Below are 14,833 nucleotides of genomic sequence, written 5' to 3'. Positions count from 1 at the left end.
CGCAGCCGACCCAGGTTCAATTCCCAGCATCTCATATGATCCCCTGAGCACCACCAGGAGTAATTCCTGAGTGCAAAGCCAGGAGTAACCCCTGTGCATCGCCAGATGTAACCCAAAAAGCAAGAAAAACAAAAAAGTTGTCCAGGGGCTGGAGCAATAGCACAACGGATAGGGCATTTGCCTTGTACGTGGCCAACCTTGGTTTGATTCCAGACAGCCCATATGGTTCCCTGAGCACCGCCAGGAATAATTCCTGAGTGCAGAGCCAGAAGTAACCCCTGAGCATCACCAGGTGTGACCCAAAAAGGAAAAAAGAAAAGATGTCCAATAGACACATAGGTAAAAGGTCAATAGTTATTTATTACTAGTGAAATGCAAATCAAAATGATGAAATATCATTTCCCATTTGTGAGAATGACCTACATAAAAATTAAAACAGAAACAAATATTTGTCGGAGTGTGGAAGAAAAGAAATACTCATTCAGTGTTGGTGAGATTGTCAGTTGTTTCAGCCTCTAAAGAAAATAATATAATAATTTCTCAAGACATGAAAACTATATTTATCATGTGGTCCAGCAATTCCATTCTTAAGTACCCTTGCAAAATGCAAAGCATTAACTTGAAAAGACTGGCTCACCTGTGTTCATTGAAGCATTCTTTCCAGTGCTAATATCAAAATAAGCCAAGTACCCAACAACAAATGAGTGAGTAAAAATACAGTGTATATATATGCTCAATGGAATAGTACTCAGAAAAGAAAAGAAAATATGAACTTTCACTTTGTACTACAAGGTAGATGTAACTAGAGAGTATGGAGGGCCAGGGGTGGGGGGGTGGTCATGCTAATTGGAGCAAATCTGAAGAAGAAAAGTAACATGTTATCTCACTCAGTTGTGGAATACAGAGAAGCAAAGCAAATGAACAGACAAAACCAAACAAAAATCTTTGGAATCAGACCACAAAATTACTAGTGAGAAGACCAAAGAGCACAGGTAGAAGTATGGACAGTGGTAGAAGTATGTTGGTATTTTGGTGGTGGGTACAGTGTGAGAACATTTATTTTGAAGAAGTATGAAGTTATATCCTGAAAACACATGCATTCATGTAAACCAATGTTACTTCTGTTACTGTAATCCTGTTGCTCATCGAGATGTTCGAGTGGGCACCAGTAACATCTCTTATTGAGATACTTATTGTTACTGTTTTTGGCATATCCAATACGCACGGGTAGCTTGCCAGGCTCTGCCTCAAGGGCTCAATACTCTCGGTAGCTTGCCGGGCTCTCTGAGAGGGGCAGAGGAATCGAACTCGGGTCAGCCGAGTGAAAGGCAAGGCCCAACCGCTGTGCTATCGCTCCAGCCCACTGTTACTTCATTAAGAAAAAAATTTATATAAGTCACATCATGACATGGATGTCACTTCATTCATCGAAAACTCTCCAGTGGCTTTAGAGGGTTTTTCTCCATCAAATTGGAATACTGAATCCTTACAACATCCCTATAACCACTTAATTTTCTCTCTCCTGCTCTTTTTCTCTGATTTAATTCCAGCCACTTAAACTCTTTCTAAAGAGTACCTTGGTTTGTCCCCACTTCAGGGTACGTTTACAGCGGGTTACTCCACAAGAATGCCTCTCCCTTTAGCTATCCACTTGACTGTCCTAACTCTTTTATTTTTTATTTTAGACACCATTATTCACAATACTGCAGATACAGTTTCATGCATACAACATTCTAACACCACCATCTCCTTGTCCCTAGACATCTAGAATGCCCCTCACCTCAATCCACCCTCCCCTTGTCTTCCCTGCCAGGGAAAGCTCAGTTCTGTAGACCAGTTCTCAGGATCCATTGCCCTCGCCATTTTTTTATTCTCTTACTCTCTGTGTGTTTATCCTGCATAAGAGAGAGACCACTCTGTACTTATTCCTTACCTTCTCATTCAACTCATCATGATACTCTCTAAATCCATTTACCTAGCAACAAATTGCATAATTTTTTTTCTTGTAGCTGCATAGTATTCCATTGTGTATATGTACCATAGTTCCTTTATCCAGTCATTTGTTCTTGGACACTTGGATTGTTTCCAGATTTTGGCTCTTTGTGAAGAGTGCTACTGTGAACACAGGAGTGCAGATGTCTTTTTTGAGTATAGTTTTTGGGGCCTTGGAGTATATTCCAAGAAGTGGATTGCTGAATCATATGGAAGCTCATATCTCAGGTTTTTTTGAGATGTTCCACGATTCCAAAAGTGTTGAGCCAATCTATATTCTCACTAGCAGTGAATAAGAGTTTCTTTTTTCCCCACATCCATGCCAACACTGGTTGTTGTCATTCTTTGTGATGTGTGCTAGTGTCAGATGGTATAAGACATTATGAGACAATATCTCATTGTTGTTTTACTTTACATTTCCATGATGATAAATGATGTGGAATAATTTTTCATGTACCTATTTGCTCTCTATGTGTCCTCCTTGAAGAAGTTTCTGGTCATCATCTTTTCTCCCCATTTTTTTATGAGATTGGTTTATTTTTTTGTTAAGTTTTAGAAAGGCTTCACATATTTTGGATATTCAACATTTGTTAAATGAATGTGGGCAAATGCTTTTTCTCAGTATGTGTGGTGTCTTTCTATTCTGTTCATTGTTTCTTTTGGTATAAAAGTTTCTTAATTTGATGTGGTACCATTTGTTTATCTTTGCCTCCATTGCTTTACCAATGAAATTGAATCATTGAAGAAAGCCAATCTGTATAATACATTACATCCATACAAGAAAAACTACAAAGCATAAGATCATATCAATAGATGTAGAGAAACCTTTTGGCAATATCCGACACCATTCATGATTTAAAAAAAAAATTCAACATGATTATAGGAGGAAGTTTCCTCAATATAGTAGAATTTTACCATGCCAATATCATACTCAATGGTGACGTCATACTTATTCACACAATAAACATCCTACTCAATGATACTCAGTAGTGAAAAACTAAAACACTTCTTTCTAAAATCAGGCAAAAAATCACCACTATTATTCAATATGGTATTGGAGTTCCTTGCCATAACAATTAGGTAAGAAAGAGATATTGAGGGCATCCAGATTAGAAGTCAAACTTACCATTATTTGCAGATGACATAATTCTATACTTAGAAAAACATTAAAGACGCTGCCAGAGAGAAAGAGAGAGAGAGAAAGAAAGAAATCTTCTTTTAGGCAGGGTAACAGTAAACTTGTAGACTTGTACAATAGCATGGCTGACTTCAAAATCAACACGCAGAAATCTATGGCATTTCTATATGCAAACAATGAAATAAAAGAAAGAGAAAAATTCAAAATTGCTCCTCAAAAAAATAAAGTTCTTAAGAATCAAATTAACAAAAGAGGTGAAAGACATAAATAACTACTAAAGGAAATGAGAGTGAAAAGCAGGCGAAAACACATCCTTTGTTCATGGAGTAAAAGGATGTGGTGTCCAGATGGTGTCAAGATGACAAGCCTACTGAAAGTACTATACAGATTCAGTGCAGTCCCTATAAAAATCCCATGACAGTTTTTTAAAGACACAGACCAAATTCTGTTGCAATTTATATGGAGTAATTTTTTTTAAATGCCCAAGCAATGGGGCGGGGGGGGGGAGGGGGGATGAGCTACTTCATTTAGCAGCCTTATACTATAAAGTCACAGTATCCAAGACATTGTGGTACTGAAATAAGAACAGATGCTCAAGCCAATGGAATAGATTTGAGAGCCCAGAGACAGATCTTTGGGTATATGGACAGTTAATCTTTGAAAAAGAAACAAAGAGTACACAGAAGCAAGAAAAGCCTCTTCAACAATTAGTGTTGGAAAATTTGATCAGTCGCATGTTAAAAAATAGAACTCAGGCCCCTATCTTATACCATGCACAAAAGTCAATTAAAATTTGACTTTTTATTTTTTTGTTTGGGGCCACATTTCAAAGTGCAAAGGGCTTACTCCTGGCTCTGTGCTCAGGGATCACTTCTGGTGGTGCTCAGGGAACTCTGTGTGGTGCTGGGGTCGAATTCAGCCCAGTTGAAGACAAGGCCAGCACCTCACCCACTGTACTATCTCTCCAGTCCATGGCGGATTAAAGACCATAATATTAGACCTGAATTTATAAAGTATTTTGAGGAAATTATAAGCAGAATCCTTCGTGACATGGAACCTAGAGACATTTTCAGTCATCTCTTTTAAATCTTTGGTCAGATATTTTAATAAAGCCTTTCCTGACCATTAAAGAGGTTGATATTTAAATATCGACCTTTCCCTTTTCTCTGACATTACTGTCCTCTTTACTAAGGTTTAGTACAAATAATTACTCATAGTACTAATTTCTTCTTATGTGCTATGGAACTAATTATTTGAACACGTTGATTGCTTATTGTCTAAACTTTCCGTACTAGATGTAAAGTTAGTGAAGTCAGAGTTTAAGCGTATTTTGTTGGCTGCTAATCCCTGATGATTCAAACAGTATCTGTCTATTGAGTTAGCACTCAATAAACATGTATTAGGTATGTGGGTAGATGAATGGATGGATCAAAGGACCAAAGAAAAGCCATGGACTAGAATATATTGTATATTCCTTGGAATACTGATTCTATAGTATAGATTAAGATAAATAGTTGGAATATTGATGACGAAAGTATATGCTCATTATTGAACTCTTCAGTGGAATTAAATGTTTCACCAAATTATGAGGTATATATTTTGCAAAGTATTTAAGCAAAACCTAGACACCAATGATTTGTTTTCAAACTTTGTGCAGGCCATTCTTGTAGCCGGTTTGAGTGTCATACTATCTCTGCTGAGGTGCCCAAAACACAACGCACCACTGCAAGGGTCTGGGATGTCTCCTCAGTTGTTTATTTGTGATGGTAGTAACATCCTTTATTCTTTATGTAACACAAACTCGTATTGTCAAAATGGGTAATTTTCAAAAGCATAAGCCAAATGTCACATTAAGCTAGAATATTCCAGCCTGGAGATATTTTTTGAAGAAAAATTGAAAGGCTTAATAGAAATTTTTGACCAGAGGGCCTGAATACATGCACATCTTTAAATATTTGTATCTCAGCTGAAGAAAAAAGTCACACTCAAAAAAAGAAATAATGAATTTCCACAGCACAAATTAATGGGTGGATACCACACATCATGAAATCTTTATGTTATACCATTTTTATGAGTATTATGTATGGTTTCTATTTTACTTTGAATTTTTTGTTTTTTAAAAGAAATGCTGCCTGAGGAATGGGTCAGATTACATAGTAAGGTACATGACCCCATGATGGGAGGATGTTCTAAACATGATTGCTTTTCTCTTCTGGGTATTGTGGTTAGGTGGGGTCAGTATAGAAATGAGAAGAAAATGAGCTTGGTAATGTTTTATTAAATAATGTTCCTGCGATTCCCATCAACACGGCAGGCTGTATGATCATGGCAGAAGGAAGTACTAGGGCAGGTATGAGTACTCAAGAGGTTTGCTTTTACTGTTTTTGGAATCCCTTCAAAGTAATTCGACATGCTATTAATAATACAGATGTAATGATTTTAACTTAAATTTTGTCTCATTCCAAATTAACAAATCTTTGTCCAATAACTAAACTTCTCACCAAAAATACAGTATACTCTCAGCATAAGGATTTTGCTTTTCTTCTTAGGCTATTTTCATTTGTTTCTTCTGCATCCTTTTAATGGGAATTATAGGTCTCTTGAAAGGTAAGGTTGAAGTTTCCAAGTCTGGCCTGCACACAATAACAAAATTATCTGAAGTTCAGGATTTTGCTTCTCCTTGATTAGGGAAAAAAATCCATATTTCACATTTAACCCAAATCATTTGCCATTCATATCCAAGGAATCAAAGATATAGTGCAGTTTAACATACTAACTTCTCTACTTGCCATAAACTTTACCCCCATTTGATTCAAAGTAGTGTTGATTTTTCAAATTTTCTCAGTTCTCCCTTTTAATGCTTGTGATTTTTTTTCTGAATTGCTTCCAAATCAGGGTCAGAATCTGCCATTGATATTGATATGCACAGTAAGAAGCTATGCACCTACTGAAGAGTTCATGATTAAACCATTTATGCACCTGATTTTCATTCCAACCATATCCCAGACCCAATGATCAGCTTTGGCTAGAGAAGCTCAGTATTCCATAAGCTTTATCATAATTTGCATGCAAGATCTTTCTAAATCAAATATTTCACCTAAATGCTAGCCTAGATGAAAGCATTTTCTCTTTTTTCCAGTGATGCAGAAGACCACAAGCCTTTGAAAAAGGGTAGTCGCACACCTTCAGACAGAACTGTGAAAAAAGAAGACAGCGATGATAGCCTGGTTGACTATGGAGAAGGGGTGAATGGCCAGTTCAATGAAGATGGCTCCTTTATTGGACAATACAGTGGGAAGAAGGAGAAAGAACCAGCCGAAGGAAATGAAAGCTCAGAGGCACCTTCTCCGGTCAACGCCATGAATTCCTTTGTTTAATTTGTAAGCTCTTTGCCAATATCCCGTTTCTCTGAAATGTTTATCTGAAGCACTTGTTTGTCACCCTTCTCACACTATGAACATAGTTGCAGAAAGGCTCTTTTCTGCTCTATGTTAATATTGTGAGAACAATCAGAGCAAGAAGATAGCTCAGTTAAATGATACATTGATGTGAACTGCTGTGCAAAGTGGATACTTTTTCATTCAAAATAGGTATTCCTGATTTCCTCCGAACTGATAGAAATGGTACATCAGCAACAGATCATGGTATTTCCTCTTAAGGATACAGTCCAATATGATGCATGAAAATGCTACACAGTTAAAGGACATACCAGTGTATGTTATTCAAATATGGTTGGTACTTTGTTTATACTATCCTCAGCTGAACCCCTAAATATGAATTCCGTTTTCATTGTCAAGAGTGTCACTGTAGTGTTCTCTAGAACTTCAATGTCTTTGTGGACATTGTTGTGAATTGGTGACTCTATGTCTAGCTGTCGTTAGTCTTTTTGGGGAGACTGTTAGGAACGTATGTATATTATATACTTGCTAAAAAGTTAATTATGACAGTTCCGTTTCCTGATGCTGACTGAGACTCTGTTACCTGCTCCTTGCTCCTGTTACTCTGCAGACATCTCAATCTCCCAGGTATTACACAATCACAGTGTTCTTTTACATCATTTTTCTGTTCAGTTGTTTTTAGGCAGAAACAATATGTATTGCAGTGCATTTGGCATTTATGTCATACTGAAAGAATTGAAATCACGCAAATTAAAATAAAACTTTTCCAGAAAGCACAGGGAAAGACATAAGCAGTGCCTTCAGACAATAAGCATTCTAAAATGTAATGCCATCTGTATCATTTAGTACAGCTGACTGGGAGCCCTAGATCACTGTTGATGTTTAAAAGTAACTTTTAAAAAAGCAAAGATTATGAAAACTGCAATGCTGGACAAAAAATAAGGAAATGTGAACATTAAATGACTAAGACAGCTTTTAAGGAGCAATTTTCCCCCACTGTATATAAAGAAAAGCTTTATCACCAACTGGAGTACATGATGATTTTGTGGTCTTTTATGATTTCTCCTAAAAAAAAGAAAGATATCAATGTAATAGAAAATTTTACAAAATGCAAATTGTTCTAAAACTGAAAATATATAAAAAGCATGCCAGCATAAATAGATTATCCTCTAAGTCTTTCACTATGTGGCAGCTTCTGGAACTCTGTACAACATTAGAGTGTATACTCAAATGGGTGCAGATGCGTTTCAGAATTTAAAAAATATGACAAGTGCTAACAAGGCCAATAGTCAAAGGGATTGCATCTACAGTTTCAAAAATAAACATATATAACCTATCATATCCATCAATAATAACAAATGGTTTACCTCCAAATACAAAATTCTATGACAACCTATGGTTGAAAGAATGTTCAGTTTCATTTGCCAATAAATTGGTTTTTCATAACTTGCATCAAGTTTAATTTTAAGTAAATTCTTTTATATGTAGATATTTTGTTGAATTTGTAAATACACTTAAAGTGTAGATGCTATATGCTTTTAGGTGTGACATACAAATATACATGCAAACAATATTATGTTGTGCCGTATAAGAAGTAAACTAATAAATGCGGTGCATGGTATTAGAAAAAACATCTGCTTAACTACCTTTTGGGTGACTTCCCCTTTTGTCGTGAAACTGAAATAATGAGCTGTTCTCCATATTGACAGCAGTTTTCTAGGTGACATCTTCAGAACTTTGCCTATGTGGCTCCCTCAGCCTTGTCAACTGGCATTTTTGATAATGTAGGTAAAGCACAGTTTAAGGAAATTCCAGGTAACAGTGACCCAGAATACTTTCATGTATCCATATTTGCTTTTCACAGATCATTCTTTCTATGGAATTACAAAATAGGCTTGCTTTGGTACCAGAGAGCACAAGGATAAAAGTGACTTTAAATTTGCCAATGTTTTGGGGGAACAATAAAAGTACAGTTTTACTCTTCCATAACAGTAGGTGTTAAGTTTATCTGTGCATGAAGGGGTCACTTCTGTCATAGTGCAAATGATTTTTGTATTAAGAATTGAATGTGGTTTTAAAAGTCCCTCTTTTGTAATTGATCATGTTCCTAGTGGAGTGTGATTGTCCAAGTAATGGATATGTAACCGTACAGGCAGATGTGACTGGACTTCCATCAAAAAGTAACTATTAAACACTTTTGACCTCTTTGTGCTTTTTCACTTTTTCAAACACGTATTTCATGACATTTTAAAATGGCACCGACATTGCTGTTTTATTTTTAAGATTCGAGAAAATCAGACAAAACTCAAGTCCATATAAAACAAGGGCTAATGGGAGCTGGGGAGATGGTACAACAGATGAGTTGCCTGTTTTACGAGCAACTCACCCAGGTTCAATGCCTGACATGGCATATAGTCCCCCAAACCCTGCCAGGAGTGATTCCTGAGCACAGAGACAGGATTAAGTCCTGAGCACAGCTGGGTGGGCTCAAAACAAGTAACAAGGATTAAAAAAAAAAAAAGAACAGAAACGTGAAAACTTTTTCATGAAAAGTAGCAGCCTTTTGAACAGTAGCCCAAGAAATCAGGTACCATTTCTTTTTCCAAGCGTGCACAGGCCTGGCTCCGCGTGGCTAGCCTGTACCTCTACGCTTCCCACCATAGGCAACTTGAGTTTCCTTCTTAAACTCTCCCACTAGATTTGCACCTTAACTTACAGGTGAGCCCTATATATATCCTCTGTTCCCTTCTCTCCAACCCCATCCTCATCTCAAACCTGTCCTGTCTGTAAACAGCCACAGCTTGGCTTGTCCCTGACTTCCATCGCTGGCCCTTCCTCCCCACCACGCATGTGGCTATTTGGATGATGGCATGTTAAAGAGCAAGAGTAAAATGTGACGTCTACGCTATTCTGACCAGACACACCTTCCACTCCTGAAGAGCAAATCAGTCCCTAGCGCACATCACACTGGGGACCTCCGCCTGCAGTCTCACACCACATATGCCAGTCACCACTCTGTTTAGTTGCAGGGGCCAGGGCGTGGTGAGATGGACCGCAGGGAGCACAGGTGCATCGATGTCGTCTCATTCCAGCCATTTATGATGTTTTGGTTTAATTGTTATTTTTGTTAAATAGCCATGGTTTACAATGTAATTGATAGTTGAGTTTTAGCCATATTGTAATCTAGCATCAATCCCACCACGTGTCAATTTCCCTCCACCAGTGTCCCAAGTTCCCTCCTGCCCCACCCGGAGCATGCAACCTTCACAGACACATTTTAAAGTTTGGTTGTTGCAGTTGGGACCTTGAGCTTTCATTGACTCTCGTTTACTTTTAGCAACTGGTTCTAGAAAGAAATGATAGTGCCCCTCCCTAAACCAGGCAAAATCTCTCTCCTTTTTTTCTACAAGTTACCACCAGAGGGCTCCCATGTTTTACGCAGGATAAAGCAAACCTCAGGAAATTTAAATCTGGAGAAATTGTAAAACTTCTGTGGCTAATCAGATGGACAATGCAGAAAATGACTGCCTGCTGCACCAGAAAGCAAGGTGGAGACAGGAATGAGGTTGGCAACTCTTAGTTGGTCACAGCTTCAGGGGAGTGTCATCTGAGTTCAGGGATCTTCTCTGGGCGTGTCCACCAACATGTGAAGAAACTCATTGTCTCTCCCTTTTATGACGGACCTTCGATTATCATTTCTTCCCTCTACTTCATGTTAAGTAAGGGTTAAAGGAATCCCAAAAAAACTAAATGAGGGTCATCACAGGTTATTTGTCAGACCAGGAATTCTTTGTTCCTTATGTAAGTGCAAAATTTACCCAATTTGCCCTGTAGACAGTCTCTTCCACCTCGACCCCTACTCCACCATTTAGCTATTTGACTATAGCTGTTATCTCAGTGAATGAGTCAGCAAACCCTTCATTTTCCAAGTCAGCAGTTCTTACTTCCTAATCATTGGTCCCCTACTCCACTGTATCTCTGATGTAATCATCTGATGAAGCCTGGGCGTGTGAGATTGTGTGAGTTCCCCCAGATGATTCAAATATGCAACCAAGAAAGAAATCAATGTAAAAAAAAGTCACCAAGTTTATGTGTGTGCCTGTAATATGTAATATTTAATGAAGTGTTTTAACTATATTTCTTCTCGCAAGGTTATCTCAAATTCTCTTTGTATTTCACTTTTAAAGAGAGAAAATGGGTCCTTCATATATGATGGTTATAATATACAATTGGAAACTCATTTGGTAGTTTCTTATAATGTCCATAAGACCCAGAAATTTCACCTTTTAGGTATAAACTCAAATGAAAATAGGTCAACACCAAGTTGTAGACATGAATTCATAGAGCATCCTTTTTATGGGATTACAAAATAGTCTTTTTTTATAGTTTTCATCACAGTAGCCAAATACTGATTCAGATGTTCCTGGATAAACAATGTGTGGTTTAAACATGATGGTGTTTCCATACAATGAAATGGAATACTATTTTAATTTTTTTTTTTTCTTTTTGGGTCACACCCGGCAATGCTCCGGGCTGACTCCTGGCTCTGCACTCAGGAATCACTCCTGGGGGACCATATGGGATGCTGGAAATCGAACCCAGGTCAGCCACGTGCAAGGCAAACACCCTACCTGCAGTACTATCACTCCAGCCCCCTATTTTAATTCTTTTAAGTACTAACAATGCTATAACATAGAAGACCCTTCAAAATATCATCCTGGGTTAAGGAGATAACCCAAAGGGTGAGTTTATACCTGGCATGCAGGAGACCTGAATTCTGCCTGAAAGCATTGGTGACCATTTGACACAGTCCAGCATGGCTGTGGTGGGTTCCCCAGCCCCAAGGCCTGTGCACTGCTGCCTCACCAGGCCCAAGCACTGGACTCTGGCCCACACTGTTGGGTTACGTGTCCCCAGATGTGGCCCCTGAGCTGAAGTAGGCTTCCAGAAAAGCAAAAGGGAACAGAAGTGGCTCCACTCTTCTTGGCTCTTTCTGGTCTGCCTGCTCAAAGGAGCCGCACGGCAGGGTGCTGTGGGCTAATGACATCTGACTCTCGTTTCCTTCTCCATGTCTAAAACACAGGGTCACGATCTAGGTCAGTCTTCTATAAAAGGTCTGCAGGGGGGCTGGAGCGATAGCACAGCGGGTAGGGCGTTTGCCTTGCACTCAGCCGACCCGGGTTTGATTCCCAGCATCCCATATGGTCCCCTAAGCATCGCAAGGAGTAATTCCTGAATGCAGAGCCAGGAGTAACTCCTGTGCATCACCAAATATGACCCAAAAAGAAAAAGAAAGAAAGAAAAAAAAAAGGTCTGCAGGAAGCTCTTCCACCTAACCTAGCCCTGCAGTGGGCTAGACACTCTGGGCAGCTGAGTCTCCATGTTGGTTCTGCTCTCCTGGAGGGCACACTGAAATAGCGGACTCCGTGTCTTCCTACCCTACATGTCCGGTGGCAAGGCATCTTGCAGTATTCTGAATCCTTAACTCTGTGTTTCCACTTTGCTCTTGCCCTTCTTTATTTGTCCTCATTTCTCTCTCAACCTTTTGCCTTCCTTGCTCCTCCCTGACCTCTCATCTTTGCTGTCCTGGATCCAAACAAAACCCTGTCCCAGTCTTTAATTCTTCATCCAAAAGGCAGTCTAATTTACAGCCCGGCGAAACTCTTAGTACATCCAATCTCAGCAGAGGACACTCTGGCTGAAGAAGTCATTGGTTTTCCCCCCAATCCCAAGCCATCCCCTGAGTTTTTCCTGAAACGACAAATTGCATGTAGCAGCATACCTCACCTCTAACCTCCAATCTTCCCACTTCGTGGCCTGCCTCACTTGCTGCCCTACACCATCACCCAGGGGAAGAGGAAGGTTGGACTTTCCGGACTAGAGCAGTCTCTGTCTGCGCTCCCCACAACTCAGCTCTGGGATAGAGTGTACACGGCGTGGATTGAGTATTTAAAGCCTTGTAAATCTGCTGCAACAAACGCATGTGATGGGATCCCCATAAAACTTCCTCAATCTCATCCGTGGCGGACGGGATTCACTGCTCCACTAGAAACGCCCTGGGAGTAGAGCCCGGGGCGGGGGGGGGGGCGGGGGGGAGCTGCTTAGAAGGAACTGATGAAGGGAAACGACTCCTGAAGAAGGTTGCTCGGGCCCACTCCTGCGGGTCCAAGGCCTGGGTGCTGGAATGAGGGTGGCTGGACATTCCAAAGACGTTGAGACGAGAGCACTCCCCTGTGGTGTCTGCATCTCATTTGCGTGGTCTGGGTGCGAATAAGCGAAGGAGGCAGGCGAGGCCCATCCTGGGAGTCCGGCCAAGCCGGGGTCCAGGGTGGGTGGGGCTCCGAGTGGGCGTGGCCAAGCGGCGGCCCCCGATTGTGACGGGTCGCAAGTCGTCGGAGACCCGAGCCCCCGAGGAGCTGCGGGGGGCCCAGGCCGGGGAGGGAGGTGGAGTCCACGCGCGCTCTGGGTCAGGAGGGCCTCCCGGTGTTTGACTGCGCAGAGCATGTCCCGGGGCTCGCCGCCGCCGCTGCCCCGCGTGGGAAAGGCATGAGCCGTGGGCTGCGCGGCGGCTGCGCGCGCCCCCTCTGAGCAGCGCATCCCTCCCCTCCCGGGCTTGGGGGGGCGCGCGGTGCGGAAGGGCCCAGGCGGGGTCTCCCGAACTGGCCATGGCCCCCGGCCGTCGCCCCTCGTGCCGGCGGCTGGAGGTGGTGAAACGGCGGCGGCCCCGACAGTTGGCGCAGCCTCGCGCGCAGAAGACCGGGCCCCGGGAGCCGCCGCCGCCGCCGTCGCCGCCGTCGCCGTCGTCGCCGCCGCCGCCACCGCCGCCGCCGCCGCCGCCACCGCCACCGCCGCCGCCGCCGCCGCCGTCTGCGCCCCCGTCGTCGCTGCCGCGGCCCCCGACGCCGGCGTCCCCGCGCGGCCCGTCGCACTCGACGGCCTCCCTGGGGGACCTGGGCGAGCAGCGCGAGCGCTGGGAGACGTTCCAGAAACGGCAGCGGCTGAGCTGCGAGGGCGCCGCCAAGCTGCTGCTGGACACCTACGAGTTCCAGGGCCTGGTGAGGCACACGGGCGGCTGCCACTGCGGCGCCGTCCGCTTCGAGGCGTGGGCCCACGCCGACCTGCGCGTGCTCGACTGCAACTGCAGCATCTGCAAGAAGAAGCAGAACCGCTCCTTCGTGGTCCCGGCGTCGCGCTTCAAGCTGCTGAAGGGCGCCGACCACCTGACCACCTACACGTTCAACACGCACCGGGCGCAGCACACCTTCTGCAAGCGGTGCGGGGTGCAGAGTTTCTACCGGCCCCGCTCCAGCTCCAACAGCGTGGGCATCGTCCCGCACTGCCTGGACGCGGGCACCGTGCGCAGCGTGGTGGTGGAGGAGTTCAACGGCGTCAATTGGGAGAAGGCCATGAAGGAGTGGAAGGCCAAGAACGTGGCCAAAGAGTGAGCCGGGCAGTGCAGCCCGGGGCTGGAGGCGGGAGTGGGGGCAGAGGGTGCGGGGGGCGGGGACGTGTGGCCGCTCCTGCAGCCTGCCCGGCGCAAGCTGCTCACTAAAGTGCCCGTCCACACCCTCCTGTGACCAACCTGTTCTAAGGCCGCTCCTTGACCTCTCTTTACCCCCCAGTGGTGATGTGCATGGGCCGACATCCTTCCTTCTCTTCCCAACTTTTATGCGACCTTTCAAAAAGTAATCATAAAACGATTTTAGCCTTAGAGGCAGAAAGTGGCTCTTGGTGTATCTGCTTTTGTGGAAGTGGAAGTGGATGCCAATAAGGGGATATGCGGATGCTGCTAATTTAGCTGCTGCCCTCCCCTCCCCGCCCCACCCCCACCCCAGGCCCATTCATATTCACTCGCCTTGTAGGAGAAAATGGGCCCTTCGCCCAAAGCCAGGAATCATGTGAAAATACGGAGCTGTGAAATGGTCCATGTTAAAGCCAGGGTGCCCCTCTCCACTTGTGAAGGGGAAGGTCTGGGGGGACTGTGCCCAGTGACTGCCCGCGGCTAGGGTAGAAGGCAGGAGGAAGCTACCATTTACGGCTTCTCAAAGAGGAGTGTCTCTGGGCACTGCAGAAACTTGGGTACGGACTTGCACCAGAGAGGGTCTTGCCAGCGCCTCCGTTTTCAAAAGAACTCAGTGTACCTGATTTTAGGGGAAGTGGTAGGGTTGCCACTGGGGCTAAGATGCTTAGTCCCCAACCCCCAGGAGACCCCAGAGGCAAAGTCAGGACCAGATGATGCTCCAAAACTGGCCACATAAGACTGGATCTTGGGTCTTGTGATGACAGTTGTCCAGGCACATTGGTG

General features: G+C 43.2%; 2 protein-coding genes across 32 annotated transcripts in view; both read left to right on the top strand.

Moving 5' to 3' along the window:
* Window positions 1–8,735, top strand: part of NRCAM (neuronal cell adhesion molecule) — a 314,513-nt gene extending 305,778 nt beyond the window's left edge. For 30 of the 31 annotated variants that reach the window (XM_055119016.1, XM_055119103.1, XM_055119066.1 and 27 more), the window contains one exon: window positions 6,270–8,735. In XM_055119016.1, the coding sequence (XP_054974991.1) occupies window positions 6,270–6,507 (238 nt within the window). In that variant the 3' untranslated portion in view covers window positions 6,508–8,735. The remainder of the gene's footprint in view (window positions 1–6,269) is intronic. The other variant, XR_008627059.1, reaches the window with a different exon arrangement.
* A 4,458-nt stretch (window positions 8,736–13,193) lies between these two features.
* Window positions 13,194–14,059, top strand: LOC101537350 (centromere protein V-like). Its single transcript, XM_055128964.1, has 2 exons — window positions 13,194–13,348; window positions 13,379–14,059. Exons 1-2 carry the CDS (start codon window positions 13,194–13,196, stop codon window positions 13,971–13,973), a joined length of 750 nt encoding a protein of 249 aa, XP_054984939.1. The 3' UTR covers window positions 13,974–14,059.
* The last annotated feature ends 774 nt before the right edge of the window (window positions 14,060–14,833 follow it).

This window comes from Sorex araneus, chromosome 1, assembly GCF_027595985.1.
Source record: "Sorex araneus isolate mSorAra2 chromosome 1, mSorAra2.pri, whole genome shotgun sequence".
Taxonomy (NCBI): Eukaryota; Metazoa; Chordata; class Mammalia; order Eulipotyphla; family Soricidae; genus Sorex; species Sorex araneus.
The sequence above is the reverse complement of the archived record's forward strand: the minus strand, read 5'-3'. Positions and strand labels throughout refer to the sequence as shown.